This window comes from Tyto alba, unplaced genomic scaffold, assembly GCF_018691265.1.
Source record: "Tyto alba isolate M040663 unplaced genomic scaffold, T.alba_DEE_v4.0 Super-Scaffold_13, whole genome shotgun sequence".
Classification (NCBI taxonomy): Eukaryota; Metazoa; Chordata; class Aves; order Strigiformes; family Tytonidae; genus Tyto; species Tyto alba.
The window spans coordinates 3,583,828-3,598,408 of NW_024881275.1; the positions used below are offsets into that span (position 1 = coordinate 3,583,828).

General features: G+C 35.5%; 1 protein-coding gene across 5 annotated transcripts in view; it reads right to left on the minus strand.

Annotated features, from left to right (window-relative positions):
• Positions 1–14,581, minus strand: part of ADGRV1 (adhesion G protein-coupled receptor V1) — a 294,340-nt gene that overhangs the window by 235,738 nt on the left and 44,021 nt on the right. For all 5 annotated transcript variants that reach the window (XM_042787872.1, XM_042787871.1, XM_042787870.1 and 2 more), the window contains 8 exons: positions 12,762–12,888; positions 10,448–10,665; positions 8,505–9,248; positions 6,039–6,412; positions 3,982–4,158; positions 2,087–2,267; positions 1,267–1,469; positions 482–611 (listed from right to left, as the gene is read on the minus strand). In XM_042787872.1, the coding sequence (XP_042643806.1) occupies positions 482–611; positions 1,267–1,469; positions 2,087–2,267; positions 3,982–4,158; positions 6,039–6,412; positions 8,505–9,248; positions 10,448–10,665; positions 12,762–12,888 (2,154 nt within the window). The remainder of the gene's footprint in view (positions 1–481; positions 612–1,266; positions 1,470–2,086; positions 2,268–3,981; positions 4,159–6,038; positions 6,413–8,504; positions 9,249–10,447; positions 10,666–12,761; positions 12,889–14,581) is intronic.

The following is a 14,581-nucleotide window of genomic DNA, read 5'->3' on the forward strand; positions in this document are numbered from 1 at the left end:
TAGGCCTTTAAACACCCACAGCCTCCTATTGCTATAATCCAGCTGTATAAGTTATATTGCAATTCCTCTGGTTTCACTCAAGTGGCAGATAAAAAAAAAACATTTTTGCTGTTTAGATTGAATTATTTTATAAATATTGACAGATTTTGAAACAATTGAAATTAACATATTTTTTACATTATTTTAATTCTCATTACCAACTATGAAATTATGTAATGTGAAAGGTGTCAGTTGTCTTTAAATCACCTAAGGTACAGTAATAATACACTTTTTTGGGGATCTGGTGGTTTCCAGCAATGATTAACAAATTATTTGAAGAACAGCTCTTTCCTAAGAAAAAAATACAGCTATCTGGGGGATGTGGAGGTGTTGGTTTGTCTTTAGCAATAACATGGAAATAGGACACCTAAGAAAGGTAAGATTTTAATGGATGAGTACAGATCACGAAAATACAGCTGATGGATTGATATATGTGCCTTACCTCCTCCCTCTGGATTCAACAGCTCCACTTTAAAAGTTTTTTCTAATTCAGGAATAGAATTATCAGTGATGTTAACAGTAATGTACTTGTATCTTTCTCCTGGATGAAATTCCAGTGTGCCCACAACAGCCTGCAACATGAAAGATCTTCACATTTTTGTTCAAGTCTAATGTTTTCATCCATATGAAAAAAGAAGTGGTACCTAGATTTTGTTTGTCTTTGTCAAAACATCTAGTTTTCTTCACTTAAGCTTTAAAAAAAATCTGCTCAGTCTTTGTTATGAGAAAAGGGAGTCTAAATTCACAGAATTATGAGCATCTCCATTCATCTACATTCTTCTGCATAAATATCCGTTAGACAAGCAAACAGATAATGAACAGGTTATTTTGTTGAACATGTACAAATCCTACTATGTACAAACATAATGTTAACATGTACATGCACCTGTATGCTCATATAAAGTTTGATATTCTCAGTTACAATAGCAAATATCCCTTCTTGCTGAACTGACAATTCTTTTAAGAAAAAAAAAAAAAAAAAAAAGAAAACCAGAGGCTTTTCCTAGGAAATATAACACGCTGCATAGAAAGAAGGTAAAAGTCACACAATGATATATATTTTTAAAGTGAGAATTACACATTCATTTATCATATCACCTTATAAAACAAAGTGTTTCTCTGAAAAGAATCATAGCTGGGCTAAAATACTCAAACTGTAGGCTATTTCCAGGATAAGTAACTCTAATTAAATCCTAAAATAATTACACACCTTCATAATAGCCATACCTGATAATCTTTAGGACTGAAAGCTGTAAGTGGTACTGTTCTGTATTCCACCAGAACTGTTCCAAGAAGGCCTTGTGCACGAACTACCAGTAATCTGATGTGTCCAACTTCTTCTTTAATAGTAATATGGGGCACAGCAGAGGCTGGCAGAGTCATTTCATCGTCTGGCTGAGGAGGTGGCCCCACCGAGAACTGTAGTAGACCTGGCAGACAAGAAGTACTATTTATATCACTTCTCACACCAAATTTAAATTATGATAATAAATTGAAACCAAATTATTTATAATATTTATATTTAACATTTCTGAACTTAAGAAACAGTTATTGATATGCCCTTAGGACTCAATCATGCTATTTCCAGGGATGTACCATGTACCTTCCCCTCTCTCACTGATATCCATATCTGTCTTGATAAAGACACAGCACAGTAATGAACTCAGCTCTTCCCAAAAGAGTCTCAACATGACAAAGTATTGGGCAATTATTGGTATAACAAGCATGCAGAAACGTCTCTCTTCATCAGGAAAAATCTGATCTGAGAAAAGCTTGCACAGGATCAACTACATGCAACCTTTATTTGCTCTCAAAAGGAATCTTTGCCTGTTTAGTCAGGGTAGCTATGATATCTTTTTGCAATATTCTCAAGAATAAGTAACTCACCTTTCATTCTTTTATAAAAATTATTAATTAATCTTAAATTATATAAAGTGGAATACGTGGCATTGCTTCCTCAACTATCAAGTCCAAGCAAGTTTTTATCTGTTGGGCTAGAACTATACAATTATTTGCAACAAGACTGTATCATCTTTATCACTGTTACCATATGGGTGGTCACTGGCTTTGATGCTGATATCAGTAGTTTCCTTTTCTGGATCTATACTTGCTCCACTGGTAGGAGTTGAACCTAGTTTTCCATCTCCAGACACTGCAGAGACTAATGTCACACGGAAATATTCATTTAGCTCCGGAATGTCATCATCAATAACATGCAAATTTAAGACCTAGAGAGGATCAAATCATGGAGAAATCAAACCATGCAACATACAACACTTAGGAGTTTCACGACCCTGCTTAATTCATCAAAGTATTTGATTAGTCATTCAGCTGTATCTGCTGTGTAGTTCTGAAAGTAACATAGACAACATTTTTGTGTTCCACGTAACATAACCTAACTTCTAGGAGAACATTTAATGTTTAGAATATGCATTCCAAAAACAACTTTACCAGGCTGCCAGAGATGGAAGACATATTTTCTTAAGTGTTTCAAATTACATAACCACATAACCAAGTAAGCAATTATTTATCATCTACCTTAACATAAGCATAGTTTAAATATCTGATAGATTTAAAAATCTTGAAGAAATTATGCTTCTGAAGAGGCATCACAGTGATTAATCCAATTTAGAGAGCAAGTAAAGCAAGCTTTATAAGCCACCTGACACTCGATACTGCGGATCATACTATTCATTAACATAACCAGCTCAGCACAGGATAACATATCCATCTCAGACAATTCCAGCTTTCTACATATTGCGGTACAGTTAGACAAACACACAGAAGAGAAGGTTTAAGTAGCTGATCATATTCAGAGGCATGGGAATGAGTACCTTGCAAATACCAGTGGAAAGTCTCAGGATATCTCACCTGACGAGCAACTGTTCCCACTCTGCCTCTTAGGGCCATGCCCATTAACTCCTCCATATGTGGACAATAAACTGGACCACGTGGCAGTGGAGCATAAGGGTACACCAGCCCTTTTCTGCCACTGGACAGAATAAGGCAGGCTTCATCCATGCTGCCAGATTAGAAAAGCTTTGGAAATTTTTGCTTTATATGACGGTATGCAATGCAGTAATATGATTCAATGGACAACTAAAGCTGAATGAACAGTGACACGAACAAAGTGTTTTCAGATATCACAGGCTTTTGCCAAGCTCTAATCACTGATATTGTTTAACTGGGACCAGAACCACAGTTCTATTGGAGCCACCAGGATCCTTTCAAAGTTGTCAGTGGGTTTCAGTCAGTTCATACTGACTTCAGCAGAGCCACAGAAGTGAAACTGAGGACAGCATTTTCTACTAACAATTCACTCTTTCTATTTTACAAACACTAATAGATAACACACATTAACTTTCTACAGTATTGTGGTCCCACACTTCTTCTTCAAATAAATGTGAAATTCCTATGCTGCAGGTCAGGATTGAATTCATAGAAACAGATTAAGCAAAAGGGACAGAACATGGCCAACAGCAGTTGCAAGACACTTGATTACAGCAGTGAACTTTACTGCTGCCCATTTAATTGATGTGGAGATAAATCTGAGTTCCAAAACTCAGACCAAAATCTGTTCACTTTCCAATTTCAAAAGTAGCTGGATCCATTATTTCAGCCCAGGGCTATCTACACTTCAAGTATACATGTATATATATATAAACCTAATATATACATATACGCAAACATATCTCATATATTATGTGCATTCAAACATACATGCACACATGGTGAGCCCTGAACCGAGATACACACAGATCTATAAGCAGCTATCACATCACTTGTTAGTTGTCAGGGATACAAAAAACCTTGCAAAATATAACAAAAGCCATGTGAAGAAAACACTCTCTAGTATGAAGACCAGTCAAGCATCCTCAGAAGGTGTTTTCCAGCAGGTTTGCAAAGGGCAGGATGAATAGTTAATAGGAAGGTAGGGTTTACCTCTGATCTCTGCCAAGGAAGGAATGTGATAGTGCCACTGCTGTTAGAAAAATCGGTAACAGAGTAATTAATGCCAGTGGAATCAACCTGTGAGATAATGTAATTTATATACACATAGTCTAAGGCTCCCCTTGTACGCTCCACGACACAGGATATAGTGGAACCCTCATCGGCACTCTGGAAGAAAGCAAGAAATTGAGAAGTTTGTTATTGTCAAAGTAAAGCAAAGCAATAAATGCAAAACATGGAATTGTCTAACGCTAGTCAAATGTTCAGGTGAAAACTGCTGTCATGCTATTTTCAGCACTTTTGGTTGGAAGCTGAAACTGAACTTGATGGTGGTCAGAACAATCTTAGCAGAATTTGCAACAGTTTTTAGTAGCTTGCTGTGGACTGTAAAGGTAAGTCAGTAATGATACCCTGCTGTTTGTTTTGGACACAATCTCTTCCCCTGAACTACATGTCAAAGATAGAATCAATATGCTTGAAATGTACATGTCAAAAGCAATTGAAACTACTGTTTCACATTAATGACAATGATTTTAATTTTCACTAGCAATAATCTAAAGGAAGATTTAGAATCTCCCTTTCCCCAACTAGAAACACTAGGAAAAAAAAAAAAATACAAAAACAAAAGAATACCCCCCTCCCCCCCGAAAACAAAAGTTATAATTAAACTATACTACCATCATTCAGGAAAAACTTTGAAACATTTTCTGTGCTACAGTCCTCTTTACAATTCTATCTTCACAGAGAACATGACTTCAGCAGCAACAATTTCATATATTTGGAACAAAGTTGGCATACTGACCATATATTCTAGAAAATTACAATCATAGAACTAACCCTGAAAATAATTTTATTTGAAAATTGCCAGAAAGGCTAAAGCTATCTTAAGTATTAGATAAATTTCAGAGCTGCTGTATAACAGAGAGCAGATACTGCATGTGCCTTCATCTGTCTAGTAGACTGATATGCACATAAAGCATAAAACTACTGATAAAACGATGATGTGCATCTGCATCATCACTGAGAGCTCTAATATTTCCCTGGTGAAATGGATGTAGGATAAGTGCAAAACAATTAACATGCCATATAAATTTTTAATTTTGCTTCATGGTTGGTTGATGATCTGTGGCATCACAGTATTATCAGTGGCATTTGAAACTGAAGGAATCTATTATCATAGCGGATGGTAGGCACATAGAAAGTAAACTGAACCAAACTGAAACCCAGTATCATTCAGGCAAGATAGTTACTTTCAAACACATTAAAAGCACTTTGGTTAGAAAGAATGTAATTAAAAGGTCATGAGAGTTCCCAAATGGGAAAGTATTCTGAAGCTTGTTTTCCAAAATAGTCTAATACCAACAGAAATAGGTATAATATCTTTCTCCTCCATAATTTACTAAAGAACTAAAAATTAATTAAGTTTATTTCAATCCTCCCCAAAATTAGCAAGTTTACATATTTCATATCTTTGGCTACCACCAAAGAACAATTTAATGTTAAAAAAAAAAATTACTCAAGACACTATCAATTAAATTCACACCAAACATATTCAATCTGTACTTTATAACTTGTGACAGCAAATGATTGTGGCAATATACATCATGCCTTTCCACTGCATGACCTGTAGTAAAATTATTTCAAACACATAATGTAACACAGAAAACTAAAATAAGTATCTCTGTAATAATCCATATTCCAAAGAAGAAAATTAAATCTTATATTTTAAATGATAACTCAGTCTCAGATGTGACAGAAGGAAAAAAATGTTGTTCTAGAAAAATTTAAGCTTTAGACTTCAGTTTACGTAACAAAATCAATTTTCTTAACAAAAGTAATCTTGGGGGATTTTAAAAAATGATGTTGCAAATGCCAGTGATACTGAGACTGTATTAACAGAACTCACACATTTCTAAACTCTAGAAAATCTTTGCTTAGCTACAGAAACTAACAGTGTGAAATCTAGGCCCTGTGCTGTTCAGTTGGTATTGCCATTAACTTTTCTGTGTCCAAAACTTCACCTATAATTTTCTTAATGAACACCTTACCTCAGGAATACATGACCCAGTGAAGCCAAATAAACCATTAGCATTATCACTTTTCTGTATTCTTAATCTTGCTGTGGTGTTTTCTTGTGAAATTCGAGCTCCACCACGCACAGAAATGAGCTTTAGGAAGAATAACTCCTCTCCTTCTTCCTCTTCATCATCCTTTGCAGACACAATGAATGATTTATTGGTCTCTCCTTGCCAATACTCCAAATATCCAGAGACAGGGTGGACATCACTCTTCGCAGGATTTGCATGAAGTTCATAGATCTCTGCTCGTGTCAATTTACTCTCATAAAGCCTTACATCCTGCATTAGCCCTGTGTACCTACTGCCGCCGTTGATTCCTGCTCCAATTCTCACTATTCCGGGACCTGAGAAGGAAATCATAATTTTCCTCATGTTATTTTATTTCTTCAAAGTAATGCATCTGCAGCTGAATAGCAGTAGTTGTTAAAAATCAACGGTAAACTGTTTATAATCCCTGGATTAGGAATCATATTGATCTTGAAATGCAAAATCAGGAGGTTCCTTGAGTCTCATCTCAGTGTTACAGGTAGATCATCACAGGTCAGACAACTCCACCCTGGACTGTCCAGGTTTATCATCCTACTAGTTCTACCAGCACATTGTCACCATCCTTTATTCTAATGAGATTTGGAAACTTCTCTTTCCATTAGAGATTTGCAGAGCACATCAGCAACCCCTCTTGGTTTTTGATTTGCTAAACAGACCCCCATTTTGTCTCTCTCTGCTAGGACAGTGGCTCCATTCTGATGACACTTATCATCACTGCCTTAGCCTTTCTGGACATGCTTTTCCCCTCAGTACACTGGGAATACAGACTTCAGAAATGTACACCAAATCCCAAATGCTTTTTACAAGAGTATTAATATTTCTCTGTCTCCAAAAAATTAACCTACTCAGCAAATCATAGGATCACAGATGCTTTTTACACAAATATACTAAGCCAGTACCTCATACTTATTCCTACTATGCTAAAACACACAGATATCTCTTCCTTCCAGTTGTTTTATGTTTTTGGAAGAAATTGTGCTCTTGAATGTACCGGCAACCATATGACGCTGAGCATCAGTTCTAGAGATGAGCAGCCACAGCAACTGATAATGGTCCCACAGGGCACAAGGCAGAGGATGGTGAGAAAAACTGGACTACTCTGCTCACCACTGTGTAGTTTCCAACATTAAATGGAGAGAGATTAAATCCTTACCTTATGCTTGTAGTATCTCCAGACAGAGCATATGCCATCTCCACTAATATAGAAAATTTACAACGACTCAGACATATCCTTCTAGCAACAAAAGTATTACTGCATTTCACACATCTTTGTTTTAGAAACTGAGGGGAAAAAAAATCCTTTCTCAGCTACAGTACTGCAAGTCTGATGGAAACTATTAATTGCAGAGGCACTGCTTTGTAACAGAGGACAAAGTTATTTCTCAGACCAACCACTGGAAATTAACAAGCAGAAATATAATACTATGCTATACAATTAATGAAGTCTCCTCTCTATTCTCACTCTATGTTTGTGTACATGTGTGCATGTAGATGTATATGAATTTAACATCACTGTATGTTTTTTATTTGTCCTTCTTTGATTACAGAAAAGGAGTCTGTATTCAAGAATTTAATAATCATTCACTGCCTATACCCACGAAAGAAAACATGTGAAACTGAAGGCAAGGGGAAGAAAGGAAAAAGAGTGGGAAACTGCAAAAGAAAGAGTAAATATAAATGTTCTCTGACTGCTTAATATTTGACTTCATAAAGGAATTGTTCTGATACTTCTCTGGCCACTGCTATGCCAGTTCAGAGTGAACGTCCGCAATGGTTACCTATGACTAAAGTGACACCTGGGACTATGCAGTTAGATAAACTGAAGTACATATGTGAATGTTCCTTGGAACACTATCAAACTTAGAGGCAGAAATTACATATACCATGTAAATACATACTTAAGTAAATCTGTGCCCTGAAAAATTCTATTGCTTACAAGATATGGCTTTGTTGTAATGTAATACGCAACCAGAAATAAAATCATTATTGCATTTTGTTTCAGAAACTGAGAGGAAAATAGTCCTTTCTAAACTACAGTGCTGTAAATCTTATGGAAGTTACTAATTCTAAACATATATAACTTTATGTATACATGATAAGCATATCTCTATAAATGTAATTAAAAGTTACTATATTTAATTCTCAATTATTGCAATCCAAGTGCTGTTACAGTTGTGAATTTTTTGGAACTTTCCCGGCTCTAATTTCCACATGATTTTTGAAAATCCTCAGATTTTCTATTCTTTTCAAAAAAGATTCCATTCTTTCCAATTAGCAAACCAGATATAATAATTTCAGTACCTTGCATACACCTGTCAAGGAGCTAGACTCTTCTATACATTGCAGAACTCTACATATGGCGAAAAATAATGCAGACTATTGGCTCACCATCAGCAATTGCTTCTCCTTTAAGGCTCTTAATTCCACCCAGAACTGGAATTCCATCCATGTAAAATTCAATTATACCTTCATCCAGAGTAATCAGAAGGTGAAGCCAAGTATTATCATCCAGATATTTCAGGACTGTTGCTTTAGCCATATATGTCATATTGGATCCTAGTGCTTTATAATGAAGCACTACAGAAACATGAGAATCATTTGTTTGGATTTTCACACCATAATATAACGTCCCATTACCGTCATCCTTTTCAACTATATAACCATCAGTACTGACATTAGGAATTAACCATGCTGAAAATGTAAAGTTGGCTAATGCAGTATTTCCATTGTATGGGTATTCTGGACCAATAATTCCAAATGCATCCTCTTCTCCACTGAAATACAAGGCATCTGTTCCACTGTGATGACGCCTCATGTGGGGCTGAGATTGTACTGAACTTGGAAACGTTCCCAGCAACAAGAGGTCTACCATTGATGGTAGTCCAGCTTCAAACATACTAGACAATATTTCCCAACCTAAACGGACAACACCAAAGGTGCCTTGTTGTCTCCAGATGGTGAAGTCTGCAATATAGGAAAGATCATCTTCAGAAAGAACATCTTCCGCTATCTCTCTGTCCTGGCTCTCTGGATCTATAACAAAGACTCCAAAAGGGTCATCATTGAATGGGATCATCACGGTTACAGCAAGGTTTGTTTCAGATAACTGACCACCAGGACCAGGAGACCCACCTATATAACGAAAGCCAGAGCAAAAGTTAATGGTTGGTTTCAAACAACACAGTCTGAAAAAAGTTACTAAGTACTTAAAGCTTTTTTCAATAAATTATGTTGCTAAAAAGGCTTTAATCTTCTTTAAAGAGCCTCTGAACTCTTACAAAATGCTCTGATTTAAAAATAACATAATTTAACTATATTGTTTTTAAAACGCTATAGTGGCAATTTTGAAAGAAAGCAAAGCAGTATGTTATTTTTCAACTGCAAAACACACATTTGTCTTTCAGCTAAAACAAGATCAGCTCCAACTTTTCTGAATTAGTCAATGCGATAGGTTACCTTTGATTCACCTGACAAACATGGGGACAAATTCAGTTCTCATACTACTCCAAGACTTACACAAATATGGAATGGCAAAATTTGGCCCATTGCCTCTGAATCAGAAGCAGAGATACCTTGCAAAATCAGTAACCCATTGTGTATTAAAACTGCTGCCACATCCTGCCATAATTTCTGTTCCTGTCAATCATCTATTTCTGCACAGTAAGAAATCATGATACGAAGATCATGATGTGAATGTAGAGCCTCTATGTTCAAAGTGTGCAGTGATCTTCCTTTTATAAGTAGGAAATCTTCTGTACACACATTTGGATTTCACTTACTAAAAGGTCAACACATTTTCATTTGTATCTGGGCACAGAAGATCATAAATAGTACTGAGGTGGAATAAAACCAGGAGATTTGGAACTCTGCTCAGTAACAGACCTGTAGCTGCTGTAATTTAAGTCATATGAAGTGGTAACTGTAAGTATTTTACCTCCTCTAGGAAAAAGCAAACAAACCAATCAACCTCCATTATAGTAGACATGCATGGCCATATTTTTTTTTTTTTTTAATAAAGCCATAGCTTTATTTTTTCTTCAACTACATGAAGATCTACATCTCTGAAATTACCAAGAGGCATCCTTTTTAAAGGTCAGATCACCAAAATGTGTATAACGGTAATTCAGGAACTGAGTAACCGTATTCATATGCCTAAATTGAGATTAAATTAAAAATAAAACCTAAAGCCTCATCAGAAAAGTATATGATACCAACACATGATTAAAGGTGTTGGTATCACATACTCTTTCCAGGGTTGGTTTCTTTCTGATTGATTAAACATAATTCTTTTCTACCAGATATGAAAGGAATGGTGATATGGAAGACAATACCTGAAGCATTCACCAACTTTAGAATGTAAAATTCATTGAATTCAGGAATTTTATCTGAAATAGCACGGAGTGTTATTGGCTTTGATTCTTCACCATCCACGAAGCACACGGTCCCATAAGTTTCATAGAATTCTTCTCCTGGCCTCAGCGCAGAGTCATTATCAAACAGCTGCCAGGTCAATGAGACATTGCCAAAGTGTCCTCTGTGTCTCAAAATTCTGTTCAGTGATACAGAAAAAGTGATCGTCCTGGCAGATATGCATCAGCATTTATTAGCAAGAGAAAACATGATTACACTATCTTTCTCACTGTGGAAAATAATATACAATGTTCTAAATAACCATGAACAATAAATACAGCCATGAACAATAATGTGATCCTCTTTGAAGGCCTGCAATTTCACAGTATAATTCTACTCCCAGGTATACAACAGGTAGCTTAGAAAAAAAGTCATCAGTGAAGGTCTATGCAAAGTACCACTCTTAAGCTAAACATCAGTTTGACTTGCACTTCTATTATGTAAATAATAAATACAAATGTATAATAGTACAGCAAGTTGACATTAAAAAATTATATACCTGGCCAACTTTAGACATGAAAATCATCTAAATTTAGCCACAAACATTTCTCCCTTTAACCGTCAAGCCTCCATAAGCTCTTTCTTACATTGGTATTAGATTTGAGTTGTGCTCTTTGTCCTTCAGAAAACAGTGGCTGTTCCAGATTAAGAATGTACTAAATAAAACCAAGATTTTATTTTTTGTATAGATATCTAGTAACATAATTTCACCAATTTTCAAAAGTCATTATAAATAAAATCTGTGCCTTTATTAACAAAGTGTGCTTTACATACAAAAATTGTGCTTCTGTTTGTATGGTAAAATAAAATGCTGTACAAAAAGATTGTATCAGGCTGAAAAATTATTTCAGCAAAATTAGTCTAGACACAGCAACACAATTATGTTGTTTCTGCTTCCAAAGGTTTTTCTTTTTTTGCCATTAACTGGGGTGTTCTATCCCATCTGTGTAGCACTGCTGCAGTAACTCCAATTACTGCCTTTAAAGCTCAGTGCTGCCATATCTGTTCTCAGCAGTTAGGTTATAAGCTACTCTGACCCTTTTGTTATATACCACAAAATAGCCCAAGCAGTGAGGGTATGGAAGAGACAGCAGCTCTCTAGTAAATAGATATTTCATCAGTGAGGACTGAGCATTGTCCTCAAATGCTGGTGATCTTGGTAGCATGTGCTTCCATAAAGCATCTGTATATAAATATGTTTAGTTCAACTTATCATTTTCCACACCATCAAATTAAAAAAAAAAAATTAACCTGCAAATATGATTGTAAAGGATCAAATAAACCCCAAAGACCAGCACAAAAAACCTTAAACACACAATATATTTAATATCCTCTTTTCTCAATGATTTTAATTTTTTAGATGTGCAACACAAACATAAAAACCTAATTCACAATTCTAGGTATCTGCTTCAGGGCCTTTATACAAACAAACCAAAAATTTGAATAAAAATATATAAAAATAATTAAACAAATGTGAAAGGAGCCTCTTCTCTAGCTGTTCACACTATCACATTTATTGTGATCTATCTTCTCTTTATATCCTGTCTAGAGGTTTCTTAATGAAAAATCAGTATTTTCACAAAATTATAATTCTATCATGACTTCATGGAATGTAAGAAGGTAAGATGCCAAGCAAATTAATTCTTAACCCTTCCCATTACTGAATACATCCCAGAGCTCAGACTAGGGAACAGTATTTTCAGTCTAGAAGACAGTCACATCTGGACTTTGAGTATAGACTTCCATCTGTATTAACAGATAGGAGAAAAACAAACTAACAGAAATAAAACAGTAATATAGGTTGTTTGTAGGGGAAGGCTTCAAAGTAGGGTGAAAAAAGAAACGAACAACAACATAGTCATATTTCACTGTATTTTGAAAAGGTTTTTTACTTCTCTGTTAGTCCAGGTTATATTCTGATAAATCATCTAGATTCTTCTGTATCTAAAATCTACTGAGAATATAACAAATCAACAATGCTGTAGTCTTATTTATTTACATTTTAACATGAATTTCTGTATAGATTTTAATATGCACAGTCTAGTTGATAATATAACAGTTGATGTCTTCAATATGTTTACAAATCATTTAATCCAAAATTTGGTAAAGCTATTTTTCTTTAATACATTTTTATCAATGCAAACTTGTATGGGATTATAACGAAGTACTATCCATAAAGTATCACATACCCGATTTAAAAAAAAAGTGCAAAAGTATTATTTAAAAGCCACTTACAAAAAATCGTTACTTTTGCCTTCTTCCACTGGCTTCTCTAAAGGTTCCAAGGAGAAAATTCCATTTGGATCATCATTTGCTTCAATAATAACTGTAGCCACTCCAGCCTTAAAGATAACAGTATCCCCTAAAAAGAGGGTGATTAATTTTATGAAAACTGAAATCAGAAATGGATGTAACTCTACAACTGAAGGTGGTTCTTTCTCACACCAACTGCTTTTATGCAAACAAAGAAATAAACAATGATAAAACAATCAGTGAAAAACCGTATTTGAGATGCTCAATAACAGGAAAATCAGAGTAAAAATTCTTAAGTAGCATCTCATGCAGAGAGCAAGACATAATATTTGCAGGAAAATATATATGTGACATGACCAGATAAGATGTGATTCTGAGCAGAAAGGATTGTATGAGAGGTAGTATTTCGTGTTTGATCAATAGGTCAAGTCAAAAGAAAAATATATGTATGCAGATATTCTAGCTCTCCTCTAGACCTAGAATAGAAATATTGCACTTATACTAACTACAGGCTAAGAACAATGTCTAAGAGCTTATTCATACCCATATCACAGCCCATCTGAAAGGGAAAAAATGTAAGAAATCTGTGAGGTAGACTATAAGCTAGTAGGATTTCTGTGTGTATATTAGCACTCTAGGGACATTCTAACATACTTCCTATGCCCACAGATGTAAACTTGTTTCCACCCTATCCAATTTTTCACCTATTTAAGAGCATTAGACTAGCTTTTGTTCCAAAGTAAACAATGTATTTACTGCTTTAACTTCATATATCTCTATCTGTATTTGTATCTGTATTGCTATCTGAGGTACAACAGCCCACCATAATTTTCAAAAGGGATGTAGCAATCAAGGCCAATATATGCAACACATCACAGGTAGAAAATATTTTGGTTTGCCTTCAGGAATGTGTATAGAAACATTCTGTATTCTTAGTGATTCTAGAGAGGCTGCATGAAGATATGATCCTTTTAGAGTCAAAGGGAGCTTGCCTCTAGCCATTCTTGTAGGACCAGTGTGCTGGGAGGAAAGCCATCATACATTCCCAATAGAGTGGTAAGAGAAAATACCAGTAGATCCTGAAGAAAGTTTGTAAAGTAGAAAGAGAAAATTTAAGAGAGAAGAATAGCTATGTCCAATCGTTTCTGTAAGAGACCTGGGTACCAGGGTGAATGCTAGTTGACCTCAGGAAACAAATACTCTGCCTCATACTCAAATAATTGCTAAAAAATCCCCTGTAATTCTCTGGCTACCTGATACCAATGCCTAGGGAAGATGCAGTTCAAGATCAATGAAGCTTTGTGAGCAATGAATAGACCAGACACAGGGTGTCCGCTTTGGTGTGACCTGAAGCACTCTCTCAGTCTCACTGACTCTGAAGACTAGATCATTATGGACTGTCACGAGGTCTAAAACACTTAGTATGCATGTCTAAGTGAAGAAATCTAATTTTATGTTTCCTCATCTTGAATTGAATCCCTGGTAGGTATTTTACTCTGTGAACCTACCACACAATCTAATGTGAAGGTATAGATTGATGGTTGTGATAATCTTCTTTTGCTTTATTAAATAACAGCCCCTCAAGCCTCACTCACTGTTTTGAAGGCTTATTCAATACAGTTTTGGTTTACACTGCAAAGTTATGCAGTGCATTCACACCTTGTTATTACCTCTCTGTTACAGAATAATAACAACTGAAGGACAATAAAGCATTAAAATTTGCTAACACAGTTGTAGACCACTCTCCGACTATACCTTGAGTTTTGGCAGTGCTGAGTGGGAAGGGTCTTTATTAAGCAGGT